This window comes from Homarus americanus, unplaced genomic scaffold, assembly GCF_018991925.1.
Source record: "Homarus americanus isolate GMGI-L3 unplaced genomic scaffold, GMGI_Hamer_2.0 scaffold40856, whole genome shotgun sequence".
Classification (NCBI taxonomy): Eukaryota; Metazoa; Arthropoda; class Malacostraca; order Decapoda; family Nephropidae; genus Homarus; species Homarus americanus.
This window is the reverse complement of record NW_024734615.1, coordinates 111,682-126,750: the sequence shown is the minus strand read 5'-3', so window position 1 is coordinate 126,750 and position 15,069 is coordinate 111,682. Positions and strand designations below refer to the sequence as shown.

The 15,069-nt window shown below is 38.1% G+C and overlaps 1 protein-coding gene across 5 annotated transcripts in view; it reads right to left on the bottom strand.

Annotated features, from left to right (window-relative positions):
• LOC121870344 (calcium homeostasis endoplasmic reticulum protein-like) overlaps nt 1–15,069 on the bottom strand; it is a 56,900-nt gene that overhangs the window by 33,356 nt on the left and 8,475 nt on the right. For all 5 annotated transcript variants that reach the window (XM_042372131.1, XM_042372127.1, XM_042372128.1 and 2 more), the window contains exons 5-7: nt 12,688–12,923; nt 8,341–8,415; nt 1,005–1,116 (exon numbers count right to left, since the gene is read on the bottom strand). In XM_042372131.1, coding sequence (XP_042228065.1) covers nt 1,005–1,116; nt 8,341–8,415; nt 12,688–12,923 — 423 coding nt within the window. The remainder of the gene's footprint in view (nt 1–1,004; nt 1,117–8,340; nt 8,416–12,687; nt 12,924–15,069) is intronic.

Below are 15,069 nucleotides of genomic sequence, written 5' to 3'. Positions count from 1 at the left end.
ACAGTGATGATGGCTTTGAGAGATTTGTCAGGGAGGCACTAGTAAGTGTGGATGACAGTGATGAAGACTCACCTGAGGGCCAGTAGCCTGCCCTCTGCCTCGGAACCAGCCTCCATTCCCCTACGCCGACCCATCTCTTCTACTAACATAAGTGTTAACCCCAACCTTGTTTTTTTCTAACCTAACCTTCAGTATATTATTCTCTTATTGATTGTTCCCTTCTATATTATGTGTGTGTGAATACCATCATAAAGTTAAGATGTTATTTTTAGTAAAACGTACGTATTGTGTCGGGAAAAAGTGGAGTTTGGGGGTTGGCCCGGTCTCTATTTCAATTAATCCCATATGTTATGTTGTTCACTTTACGCGTTTCTCACTTTACGCGGGCCGCCATGGGTTCAATTGACCGCGTAAAGTGAGGGTTCACTGTATACATTTCTTTGTACTCAAGTAAAAATGTACCCCCCCCTCCGTCCGCAAATGTTATTTGCGGCCATTTCGAGAACCTAACCCCTACTAATTTGGGGGGCCCTTGTATTATACCTCGATATATGATAACACAGATTTTTTGTTTTAAATAATTTACACCTTTATTTCTATTTTCTCATTTTCACAATATTTTTCAAAATTTACATTTATCATTTTGGGGGGTAAACCATGTAATTAACCAATACTGCACCTTTCAAATCCAATTCAATGTTTCAACAGAACTATCCACCAACTTCTTGCATTTTCCAATTTATTTACCCTATTTAAAGATGTTAGGAAAGCAGCCAGGATGTGTAATGAGCAACAACAATAGCTAGTTAAGGTAAGAAACCCCACATATGTTATGCATTTTAGATTTTTTTTTTGTGAAGATGTTTATCCCAATTTACTATGATGATCAATGGATAAAAACAATTCAATTTACAATGGATCAAAGTATGTCTATACAGTACAATATATGAAAGTAAATGTCTCTGTAACCATTTTAACATATTGCTCCTAGACCAAAACATTACCTTGTCCAGCTTAGACTTTTGGTCATCTGATGCAATTGTCATGGCATTGCAGAACATGGGTGCCAGGACCTTCTGTAGCGCCTCCTTCAGGTCGTCAGCATTTTTCCTCACACTAGAGGAAGAAAAAGAAACCCTCAAACTTCTGACATATTTGAGGAATAATGATTATAATATATATTAATAATATCTTTATATTGGTAAATCCAGTGGTGTCAAATTATTCCTTTACACACACACAAAAAAAATAAGGACTGGAAGACTAATGATGAAAGCCATGATTTCTGAGCCAAATACTGCACAAAAGTCTTTAAAGTTATCAAAATAATACTTTTGAAGTTATAATAAAATCTCAAATCTTATTCAGCCTCTGACTTCAGTGCTGAGAAACTTAAATATCCTGAAAATATATAAACTAAATAAAAGCTAAAGCACAAATTAACTCAAGGAGGCAGTACCTGAACAAATAGATTAATAACATGCAAAATGGCAGGTATATCAGGAAATGAGGGATTGGTCCTGAAATTCTAGTTTCTAGCAGAACCCACAGTCAGGCAGTTCTCATAATGGTGGTCGCCCTGTTTTGAGGGGTCGAGGTCATATGGTAGCAACAGTAATTTGTTCATTTATTTCAAACAATTCGGTGATCAAGTCCTCCCCGTCACACCTGCCACCTCCAAATACTGTCAAGGAGATCAAGTATAAAAGTTACCCCGCGAGGTGGGAAACACCACAAGGGAAGAGTTTGTCCAATCAGCACCAATCTTGGCACAGCCACAGTTCTCCCATTCAATTTCTGGTCTGTCTGCAAGTTTTATAATCAGTTCAAGCTTACTAATCACAAGTCCATGGGTGCTGGAGCTGTTGACTATACTGTATAGGTTCCACCAGAATCAATCCTTCATTTCAAGATATACTCCAAAGTCAAGCAGCTCTCTTAATCAGAAAAAGCAAAATAAGAGGGAGGAAATAGTGCTACCCAAGGCCCAAAGAATTAAACAGACAAGTGCCTCCTAGTGAGTAGACCCACTTTATATACAGATAGAGTACAGTCCTGGAGAATCATTTGAATTTTAATCTCTCCTATCATACAGAACTTCAGTGTAATCCTGAAGTACCTAGGAGAAGAGAAGGAAGGAGCTCAAGTGTCCCATTTATCAGTGGACCATGTAGTCTCTTGGACACAACTCTAGTTTGTCTCCAAACTTGTAAACCAGATATATACTGCACTAGTCAGTAAGAAAAAGAATATATTCACAAAAACAAGAAAAGGAAACCAAGACACCTCAGCTGAATTATCAACCAACTTATATCTAAACTAAGCCCATTAAACAACTAGAAAAACGAGAAACATTTAAAATTTTACACAAATATTTTAAAACTAAAAATAAGAGAATGTTATTTCATTCCTTCTGACACAAAAAGAGAAAATGAATTAGACAAAGTCTCAGACAAAGTATAAGCAAGAGAGGATAGCCAATTCATCAAGGCCAAAAAGAAGCTAATACAGTACTGTACTGTAAACCTAAATATTTATACAGTACTGTGGTTTTCTTAATACATGAAGTACTGTAGTCAGAAGAGGAGAGGGAAAAGATATCTTTACTTCTGATAGCTCCCTGTCCCGGTTCAGCTGGGAACTAAGTTCAAAGATGGAAGATGAGCCATAAAGAGAAGGAGAAGTCTTAGCACAATGAGTACTAGTTGGACAGACTCAACTCTACAGGCATCCTGCATCTCAGTACAACCTTCACACCTCATCTCCAAAAGAAAGGACTAAGCAACCACAGTCAAAAATACATTAAACAATCAACCTCACTGCCTCATTGGGGTAAAATCAACAACTTAGACAGCCTTAAGCAAGGCAACCATTATTACAAAAGCTGTCTGACTTAAAGGTATACTTGGAGCAACTGGTGTACACTCGTAAAATAATAATACAGTATGTGCAGTAAATCATGTGTTCAACAACAGTCTAATGAGCCAGTCATCTGTACAAAAGGAAATAAATTTATCATAGTACAATATATACACAAAAAGGATATAGTCACAAGAGTACAGTATATGTGAATCATTTTTCAGACAGGTACTATAACTACTGTACAGTACATATAGGTAATCAACATCAGTCACAATGCTAGCGCAGGACTTAAATCACTTGCAAATTATCTTGAGCTTAAGTATTTATAACATCAATTCATGAATGCTAAATAGAAAAAGCTCAGTCAATCTATGTAAATCAAACTAAATCATAAGTGACTTCAACATATTCTTTATAATTAAACAGTGCTTAAGACAGCTGACCCGAGACATTTCATATCAAATATGAAGGTTGCAACTTTTTAGTTTATAACAAGAATCATCATCAATTACAGGATTCTAAATTATGTAAATTAAAACTTTGCTGGATGAATTAAACAACGATGAACATATTAACAAAATATTACATAATACAGCATACCATTCAAATTCACGGGGTTAGGTTCTCAAAATGGCCGCGAATCGCAAAATCCGCGAATAATATTTGCTGACCAGGGAGGGAGGGGGAAGGGGGGTTACATTTTTACTTGTGTACAAAGAAATGTATATTCCCTTTATGTGGTTGCCCTTAGGACAATTATTTCTTTTACCTGTATAATAATAATAATAATAATAATAACAATAATAACTAACGGTATATTGAAAGAACATAGCAGCCGGAAGGCTGAAAATATACAGTTGCATAATTCGGGAATATATATACAGTGAGTTCTGCTATAACGCGTGTTTTGATAACGCGATTTATGAATTCGGAACAATATTTGTGTAACGCGAGCGCTTGTTTGCTATAACGCGATTTTTGCTTACTATTTCTCCAATTTTGTGGTATTAACTGTGAATATGGTAAAGAAGAATATCTCCAAAAAGCGTTCTGATGATAGAATTCCCGGTGATTATCGTAAAAGAAAGGATATAACACTTGAAGAGAAGCTCGATGTTATCAACCTCAAAATCACCCTTCTCCCCCATCAAGTTACATTCATATTTTTTCAAGGTAAAGTGTTAAATTTACTGTATGATTTCATTATTAGATATGAATGTAACATTTATTTAGACTGTGCTATCCTTTGTGTTAGGCTAACTACTAAATTTTTTCGATTTCGAGTAATCTGCACCTAACCCTATTTTCTCCATAAGCCCTGTTATTTCTATTACGCGATTTTCTATAACACGATATTTTACAAGAACACAATTATCGCGTTATAGCAGAACTACCTGTATATATATTTTTATGTGTGTGGGTCTACACACACATACATTCAATACAATATTGTACATACTGTACTGTATATACAATGAGAAAGAAATGTATAAAAAATATTGAGTCAACCCTCAAGTCCACTCCGTGCTTTATTAATGACAAAGAACGTACTGGACTTGAGGGGAGACTCAAAATTTTTTTCTGATTATTTGTGAGAGCACGCACGCACGCATGCACGCACACACACACACACACGTATAAAATACAGGTAAAGGAAATTACTGTCTCTAGAACGAATGGCTCCATTAACTTTAAACTACCCTTAGACATTCTTGGGTACATCCAAGGTGTCATCCGTGTATAATAGAGGACTGCAAATTATTCGGGCGTACTGTATGTAATATTTCGTCACTATTAAATCTACCAGCCATTGTAAAACTTCAATTCCTTAAGAATGCCCAACTCCACTTCCCTTCCCATACCTGATTAACTGGGTGTTTTTATGAAACAGTCATATCAGTAGAGTATCACATGAGAATTCACCTCCACTATCAGTTACAAATGCTAAACCAAAGAAACCTGGCATATAAAATCATGACAGACTGATCAAATAAGTAAGAGTTGTTGTTGGTAGGTCTCTACGAAGACTCATTCAATCCTGCTAGCTAGATCAAAATGGGGAAGTACTGCAACTCTGTTGAAACAGAATCAAGGTTACTATTTCTTCAGAAACAATTACTCTAAATACCTCTAAATTCTCCTGTAACAGATGCCCTACATAAAACTACAAACCATTTATATATCATAGATCTTGAGTCACACCCAAACAACTTTACCACTGAACTTTCTTCAAGGAAATGCTAATAACCGTAAGTAACAATGTCTACGAAATCAAATTCATACATAACCATAATATTACTTCCTTTGTAATAATAATAGAAAAAAAGATGAATTATCTCAATTTTCTTAATCAGTTAAATAATGAATCAATAAACATTCAAGGGCATTTCCAAGCCTTTAATTATAGCTTTTACACTGGTAAGGCAGCAATGCTAAGAAAATAGGAGCCTACACAAGCTGAGTTGCTGCCTCCTGGTTCTCTCCTCTCTTCCTTGCACTGCTGATTATAGAGAAGACATTACAATCAGGGACATTAACATGTAGTTAACTCGCATAAAATTTTTCAGAACTGACCTGTTGTGTGTTATCTAAATTACTATGAAACATTCTGTACAAGAATGAAAACATCTACAAAGATTGAACCTACAGTAATTATAATCAAATTCATCTAGGAAGAATGAAGGATTATTCCTTGAAATTCCACTTCACTGCCAAGTCAGGACAAAGACCTATGTTGACACCTGGTGCTAATTAAACTATTAGTTCAGCTTTCACATCACAAACCTGGCCCTCAGAGATGGCTGAGAGCTTTGTACAATACTATAGCAGCTTGTGCAATCACACCTTCCTTTGTCTATCAGAAGCAAAATTAGATTTTTGCCACCATGCTTCACTGTAGCTGAACTCTGTGAAATTTTCCAAGGAGGGTTGGAGGGTTCCCACTCTACCTTTCCTGACTTGGCCATAAAATGGAATTTCTAGGATCAATTCTTGATTTATAGCCTGGCATTAGTCTGAGAAGACTTCTGTACATTATTTAAATCCAGGTAGATAGAGAAGGTACAAAACTCAAATCATTCTGAGTGTCTGCATCTTGTAAGGGAGGTAACTAAGGGCTACAATAAGAAATAACAGTTACCTAACATACTAAGTACAGTACAGTACTGTACTTCAAAACTGTCCTGCTGTATCACTTGGTCCAGGCAGCAACACCCCACAGAGGACTGGGCTCCTATTTTGAAATATCTTTGAAGTACATTCCCCCCCAAGAAGGTTAACGAGTCTGTGAAACCTAAGATTATGTTCTCTAAGTGTAGCCCAGCTGCTTGAGTCTAACTGACTTAATTATTTGAAAATGTGAACATTGGAAGCTACATGTTTGGACCTATTACAGTATTAACAGGTGTCTGTTGATGCAATTGCTTTGTAATTTTAACATGTCTGTTGATGCAATTGCTTTGTAATTCTAACATAGTCAATAACCAATAAACCAGACACAGCAAATCAGGAGAGTCATCAGCCATCCTTCATGACTAAAAGTTAAAATAATTTTCCTAATACTATGAGTCTCAGTCTTGAAAAAGAACTTCAGACTTAGCCTTAGTTCACCCATGTGAGACAGTGAGAGAGAAAGACAGAATTCAAAGAACACAAAACTAGATCCTCTTCAAAGAGCATGACTGTCCAAACCCAATGAAGATGATGCCAGAGTTAACCAGATAAGCATTTTCATGGCTCTAAAGACCAAGTGATGGACACTGACCTTGATAGTCATTTCAAAATGGATGATCTAGAAAGAAAAGTCTTTAAATAACCTTAGAAGTCATATATACATGGTATACAGTGATCCCTCGGTTAATGAGCGCCTCGGTTAACGAGATTTCGGTTAACGATTTACCTTCCATAAGATTCTTACTTCGGTTAACGAGCAATCCTTCGATTAACGAGTTTTTTACAAGCCGACCTCAACATGTTTCGCTTGCATTTGGCGGTCCACCAACTGTAGTATTAGTCCGCCAATACAGTAATCAGTTTTAGGGCTTAAATTCCTTACTATTTTAGTAAATATCAAGTAATTTATTCTATTCAATAATTTTAAAAGTTTAAAATTAAATTTTTTTAGTTATTTTAACAATTATTAAACATAATTGAAGGTAAGGAAACTAGTTTCTGGCGCGCCATCCAGCCTGTTAACACACAAACAGGCGTTAGTCTCTCTCTCTTTTCAGTGGAGGTAACATATTGCTTGAGACTCTCTTCAACTAAACGCTTTTTTTCTGTGTTTCCAAGCAAATTATTGGTAATTTTGAAATTTATTTTACATATTGACAATATATAATGCAGTGCAGTGTTGATTTAAAGAAAATAATTTGAAATACACCAAGAGAACTAAAATATTATGGGTGAAATGGTGCCATGGGGTGACTTCTCTTCCACCCCAATGCCTTCTCTTCTCCCATCTCCTCCAGCCCCATTCTAATTCCCATCATCGTCATCATCCAGGAGCCTTCTACATACACACCTCAAAGTAAATGTACTTTTCTACCTTTTTTGTTGAATTTAGGCAATTTTCGGTGAGCTGGAACCAATAACCCATTGAAACAATGGTTTCGGTTAACGAGTTTTTCGGTTAACGAGCAACCTGTTGGAACAGATTGTGCTCGTTAACCGAGGGACCACTGTATGTATCAGGGGTAAACCACATTTGGAACTATATTGTGGAAGATTAAACCATAACAGACACATCGTTTACAGCAGCAAGAATTACTGAATAATAAAGAGTGAAGGGGAAATGTTTATGTGTATTTGCTTGTTCCTGGCCATCCTGTATATAGATGGATTTTTTTTAATAAAATGAGAAAAAAACAAGGATTAATCCTTAAATCCCATAGCACATTAAATCTCATCATAATGCTTGCCTTGTTTGGGGTTCTACATTGTCTGATTATATGACAGCAGGACAGTGTAAATCCACATTACATACAATAATGAGCCCCTCCACACATTCATTGACACTAAATGTGGGAAGTCAAAAGCAATGGTTGCCCTCAGGAGACAAGAGGTACTTTAGAGTCATGCCTGCCAATTCAACACAGATATCATAACAAAGTCACTAATCCACCATCTTTCCAGGTAATCTGCCAGTTCAAAAGTTTAGTTCTGGTTAACTAATCACAAACGCAAGGGAAGAGGGTGAGTATCCAGTCTACCTAGCTATTGTCCTGGCTTCACTAGAAAAAGAAGATTTTAGGATCAATCCATCCTTTCTTAGATATGCCCTACTGCCAGGCATATCACTGTCTAAAATAGCTTGATAAGAGGGAGGAGGTTATGCTACAAAGGCTTCAAGGATTAAGCAGACATGCATCCCCTAAGATTTAACCTATAACTGTATTGTAATGTTTACACACACACACCAATCAACCAACACACACATTAAGACAAACTATGACGATCATAATCAATCACTGCACTTACCAATGATGGAGAACATCGTTCATCAGGTATATGATATGTAGCTTGTGATTAAATGGACCGCTGTTGGCTGTAGCTCTGAAACCAAAACATATTGTTTTTACATATGGAGTGATCAAAGAAAATTTTCTCCTTAACACAAAATCAAATCTGATTCCTAATGATTATCACTACTGTATTCTACCTCCTTTCGATAGCGATGGTTATGGCAAAAATGGTAAGAGCCATATGAGATATTTGCTCACAATATTTGTAAGAACTTTACTGATCAAGCTGCCTTGCTAATCACCTAATATTTATGGATTAGACCATGACATCCTACATACAGTCTCCCACTACGGACACCTCACATGAGAAGTGACTGGCTCAATGCTCAACACGGTAAACAAAAGCTTCACCAACCCCAACAAGCCACAAGGAGTCTCATCTCAAGTTGGAAGTCCAGAGCACCAGAGACCATGTTATAAATAATAATAATAATAATAGTTAACGATTTATTGAAAAGCATAGCAGTAGGTAGTAGGCAGCTACCAAACAGGGAGGAACTGCAGCCTGGGAAGATATTGGAAGCATAATGTGTTGTCTAATGGTAGACCCTGCTGCCATATGGCATCACAAAAATTGTGACCAAGTCCCAGGTTGCTGATCTGACTTTCTGCCTCATTTACACACAATTGCAGGGTCTCAATCATTTCTCATACTATTGACAACACAACATACATACAGTCAGTCCTAGACTTACGACGGGGTTAGAGACCGACAACCAGGTCGTAAGTCGAAAATAATACATAGAAAATCTAAAATGGGTGTCTTTTTCTTCTCAGCATCACGAGAACTCTCACTTTTATGCTTGCCAGCCATTTTAAAGATAATTACAAACGAAATTTTTGTCAGTACATAGTGCGAACACTAACGTCGGGACTCGAAAATATGTAATTTGAAAAATATTTTATACAAATGCAGCGGTCGTATGACTGAGTGGTCGTAAGTCAAGGAGTACCTGTGTATTGTTTCTCACTTTTGATCTTTTTTTCATTTCTGTATTTATGGTTCTTTATTATTATTATTACTACACATTTATTATTTTATTTTGTATTCTAAATTTTATTTACTATGAATTATTATTATTATTACATTTTCGCTCCCCTGTGCCCGGGTAGGTTAATCCCTGTACAAAAAAGAAAAAGAAAAAAGTCGGAAGGCTTTTCATATACAGTAGTTACATAATTGGGAAATGAGTCACTTCATTGACTAATAACATACAAGTAACATAAGTGATACAAATATGATATATAACAACTAAGTGGGAAGAAGGTTATACAACAGAGCATTTAAACACAGTGACAGTGCAAAAGGTAAGATTGAGATTAACTGGGAGTGAATACACTGGTTGATTACTAGTTGTTGATAATTTTTACAGTGGTTGGGACTGGGCTGTTCTTGTAGCGATCAGTACATGCTCATATGGGCTGGATGAGGTTGTGGTGTCAAATAGCAATTAGTGGACGAGGGATCTCGGGTGGAAGTAAGAGCTGGTGTCAAGGATGGTGCAGAAACTTCTCACCAAATATGAAGATGAGATCGTGGTGATAATCAGAGAGAACTGAGAGGGTCAGCGTGTTAAGCGCTTCTTGATATGTGGAGTAGGAGTGGGAGAGAATAATCTTGCATGCCCTCTTTTTCACTTTTCTAGGTGTTTACGTTGTGTGGCATTTAGGGAGGAGGACCGGGCAGGGGAGGGATAGGTGAGCTCGGGAAGCATGAATGTTGAGTAAACACTGAGGAGCTCGGGTGCAGAAACTCCAAGGGACTCAAGTGGACGAAGGAGGTGGAGACGAAGAATGGAGGATTTGACAACTGTACTGACGTGTGTTTTCCAATTTAGTTTGTTATCTATAGTGAGGTCGGGGAGCTTAGTAGAGTCCACAACCTGGCGTGTGTTGGGGCCCAAAGTAATGAAGGGAGGTGAGACAAGGTTGGAGGAGAGGTTGATGTGCATAACCGTGGTCTTGGTATGGTTGATGGTGACGTGGGTGTTGGTGGCCCAATTTTGGACTGTTCAATAAATCCTGAAGGGCGGTATAGTCGGGAGCAGAATTGTTGACGCTGATCCCAATGGTGGAGTCGTCGACATATTTCCAGCGAGCAGGGATTTCTCTTAGAGCATCATTGATGAGCATAAGGAAGCAGAGTGGTCCCATCTTGGTGCCTTGGGGGACGCCACAGGTGAGTGACTGAAAGGTGGAGACAGCCCCTCGGAAGCATACAGCTTGGCGTCGGTCACTGAGGAAGTCTGTAAGCCATGGTATAAGACTTCTCCGAAGCCCGAGGTCAATAGCTTTGTTGATGATTATATTGTGGTCGACTAGGTCGAACGCTTTAGTGAAATCAATGAAAGCGACAGCTACAGACGTTTTTCGTTTCTCGAGATGGCGGTATATGTAATCGAGAAAGCTGACAAGACAGTGAGTGGTGGAGGAAGTTTTCATATTGCCAAATTGCTGAGGGTCTACGACTCCAGCAATATCAGCATAAGCCCAGTCGAACACAAAACTTTCACAGATTAGGCTGGGTATTGGGGTGATTGCAATAGGTCGTAGCTGATTTAAGGATTGTGGGCTGGTTGACTTGGGCACTGGTGATACATAAGAGGTCTTCCAGTCAGCTGGGCATCTGGCTTGACTGAGAGAAGCATTGATGATGGAGCATAGGGGTTTAGCAAGCTCCGGGGAGAACTCCTTGAAGAGTTTCATTGGTAAGTCAGTGGGGGTGGTAGAGCGTTTTAATTTTAGTTTGTCCAGGCGTTTTGCTACTTCAAATTCTTCTACTAAGTCAGTGGGAAGGGGGGCTGGTAGGTAAGCAGGGAGAGTGGTTGTGTCAAGCCGGGGGAGCGTCTGGCATATAGTAGCGAAATGGTTATTTGTTGTTGTGGGTGGACAGAAGTGTTTATCAGCAGTGGACATAACTTCAATGGCAGCACTTTGAGGGCCACTGGCACTGGTAGACATCTGTTAATATTTGTCTAGTCGTAAACACCGCGAACCGCCGACACAGTACCCACAGTACCACAGTATATGTGGTCTTTGTCACTGGCACTTTGAAGATGACCGACAAAGTGCCCATGGTCTGGCATTACACTGCTGTGAATCACACTTGTTTTTGTGTTTTTCCTTGGAATACACCATTGGATCACTGTTTGATAACCAATCATTGTACTGATCATTTGAATGATTTGCTGATAGATCCCGGTGTAGTGAGGTTGGTAGGGAGTTGGGATGTAGCAGAGGGAGGGGCGGGGCCAAACAGACTTGGCCTGGCTGCCAATCAGGAGCGCCTACAGGACACATCTTGTCTCACTGAGGGCTGACTGTGTATGTGTATGTCATGAGGCCAACCCCCCAAATTCCACTTTTGTGACACTACTGGGCTGTATGCACATCTTCATGCCAAATTTCAGCTCTCTCTTTAAAACTATACTGTAGCTGTCCAAAGTGTATATTCACACAAAGACTGTGCTATATACTGTACCATATGGAGAAAGCAACTCTTCTCTTACATATTGTAGATTACTTCACTACATAAGGCTGCAATTACTGCTGGAGTCATCATTTGTGTCAATCATTGGAAGAGGTTTTAGATTATGTGGCATTAGTAATTTTAATATAATTATTGTTATTTTATTAGAGGTTGCTCAAGAGTTAAATACTGTACAGGTAGTCCCCGACTTACGACTGCTTGGACTTACGACCGTCGGGACTTACGACCGCCGCAGTTGTGACCATTTTTTTTTCAAATGACGCATGCATTTTCTATACCGAAACGTTTCCAGTTAATGTAGTCTCCATGTATAATTAGAAAATTATGGGGGCCCCATGTGCATTCAGCTGACTACAATAAAGGTAAGTGCTCAGTCACACTGTATCCATTCCTCATTATTTATTACTTTCACTGTACTGTATCCATTCCTCATTATTTATTACTTTTACTGTACTGTATTTCATTGTAGATTTTTTATTTAATTTTTTTATCTATGTAGGACTTGCGACCATTCGGACTTACGACCTGGATTTGAGTCCCTAATCCCACCGTAAGTCGGGGAGCACCTGTATTGGTTTTGCTTTTACGTACAAATAAACTAGTGCACAGTACATGTACTGTACTACATATATATTTACAAGTTTTAAATTATTCAAATTTTTCTTGCAACTGTAAGGGGACTACAGAGTAAATACTGAACTGCCAATGAAAAATATAAATCACTGGACTCACGACTAATTTCCTTAAATTCCCAAAATTAGTTCCAGCACTGCACAATAAAATCAATAATAATACAAAGCAGAAAATACTCACTTCCACAGCAGGTATCTTGAGAGCCACTGATTCTTTGAAGCAGACTGAGCATTGGTGAAGATCCAGTGTTTGCCATTTGATATGGAATCCTTAGTACATGACTCGGTGATGGGACCGAGTAGCTCGTCCAACTCGTGAATGGAAAAGCCAAGCTCGGCTGCTTCGTTGCGCAACACTTCACCTCTGGCTACATAGATACCCTCTCTTACTTGGCCATCCTTCTGTTGCTCCAGAACCTGAAGCAAATGTGACAAGAGAGTACAGATGAGAATTATACATTTCAAAGACTGGACACACCAAAAGAAATAATATTAATGTTAAGAGTAACTTTGTCATTGGTAGTTGGTAGTCAAGTACCCTGTAAATCACACAGCCAGACAACATCATGCTGTCTATGAATCTTTTTAAATATATTGTTACGAACCCCTCCACCCAGCACTACGAACCACGCCATCTATTGTCCTGATCTACCTACCCAGCACCACGAGCAACGCCATCTAGGGACGAGACACGAGTATGACTCGTCTTAGTTACCACTCCGAGGTTTCCCTTCTCCCTATCCTGGTTGTTGCGTCACCTCCTCAAAGTCTTCTTTGTCAGCTCCAATTCGAGGAAAGAGCACTTGGCTCTGGGAAGTGACCACAGGATCATCTATCCTCTAAACCTACGTGCAGTGACTACCTACCGTCTTCTACAATACTCAACCTTACTCGTCAGCCATCTCAGCTCCTCACTTAAGTACTTGTATTTTGTATTAACTCCCCCACGTCCACTTGCTTCAAGATTGTTTATGTTGTATTAATATGTATATACTGTTAATGTTTAGGTTAAGTTTGGTTAAGGGTAATTTATAAGCTGAATATTTTGTTAAGGGATTTATGGTACTCTATTATATACAACGAAAACTCGCATCCTTTGTCTACCCTTTTATAGTCCGATTGTCTTTGTTTTTTTTATTGTTGTTACCTGTTGGGATCTGGGTAGACGTATAACTATATTCTAAATCCCCAACTCGTAACAATATATAAAAAAAATTTTCATTCACATAACTTTAGTAATACAGGTTGTACCTCTCTAGTCCGGCAACCTCGGGACCTGACCGGTGCCGGACCATGGAAATTGCCGGACCATGGAAATTCACCCTTTTCCTGGATAGATAGTGACTTGTGCTTATGTGTGGAAGCACTAGCACCACTTTATCTGCATCATGGTCTCTTTGAAGACATATTGAAGGATTAAATGTCGTATAGTAGCTTCTCAAATTTTGCGAGTTTTTAATTCTACTTATTTTATTGGAACACACACACAAAAAAATAAAATAAAAATTTTGACGGCAGAAACTTGAATTTCGACAGGTTTGAACGGCCCGCCAACGTGCAGACGACGTGCATAATCGTGTAAACAGCGTCATTTCTCTTATGTACAAAAGATTCATTATTGTTTATTACTGAATGTCTTTTTTATTGAATTAATGTTTATGTGTACAAAATGAGCAATACAATTCATTAATAATACGTAGAATATTAAAACAAACGAGGAAATGACACAGCATTGTTTTCGTTGATTACAAAACCAGTGACTGACTGGTTCTACATATAAATCTGATTAAAATAAGACCTTGGTTGTAGCTGTAGTAAAATTAATAAGGTTGTTTTAAGAAATGTTATTTAATGTTAATAAATGGAACAATAGAAGTAGCTAACGATAATGGTAAAGAAAAAAGAGAGATCGCATATGTAAGTGCGCACACGTGGAAACATATCGTCATTACTTGACATAAGAATATGAAAGCAACACTTATTTACTGTTCATATATATTTTAATTAATGTTTCTGAATTTGTTTTTATTGAATTAATGTTTGTGTGTGCAAAATTAACAATACAATTTATTAATAACACGTGGAATATTAAAACACACGATGAGACGAGACGGCTGCCGGCATTGTTTATGTTAAAGCTTACAAAACCAGTGACTGATTGGTTCTACATATAAAACTGAAGAAAATAATACCCTGATTGTGGCTGTAGTAAAATTAATGTAAAAAAATTAATATGGTTGTTTGAAGTGCCTGTAATGTTATTTAATGTTAATAAATGGAACAATATAAGTAGCTAACCATTAATGGTAAAAAAAAAAAAAGTGAGACAGGCTACAGGCACTGGACTAAGGAGAACAAGGTCACCATCAACCACACCAAAACCGTAGTCATGCACATCAATACTGCCACCACTCCAGTGCAAGCCCCAGCAGTCACAGTGGGTGCCCATCCTCTCCAGCTGGTGCAGTCTGCCAAACTCCTGGGTGTAACTATAGACAACAAACTTGACTGGAAGGCCCATGTAAATAACACAGTCAAGGCAGCCTCGTACCGTCTCTCCATG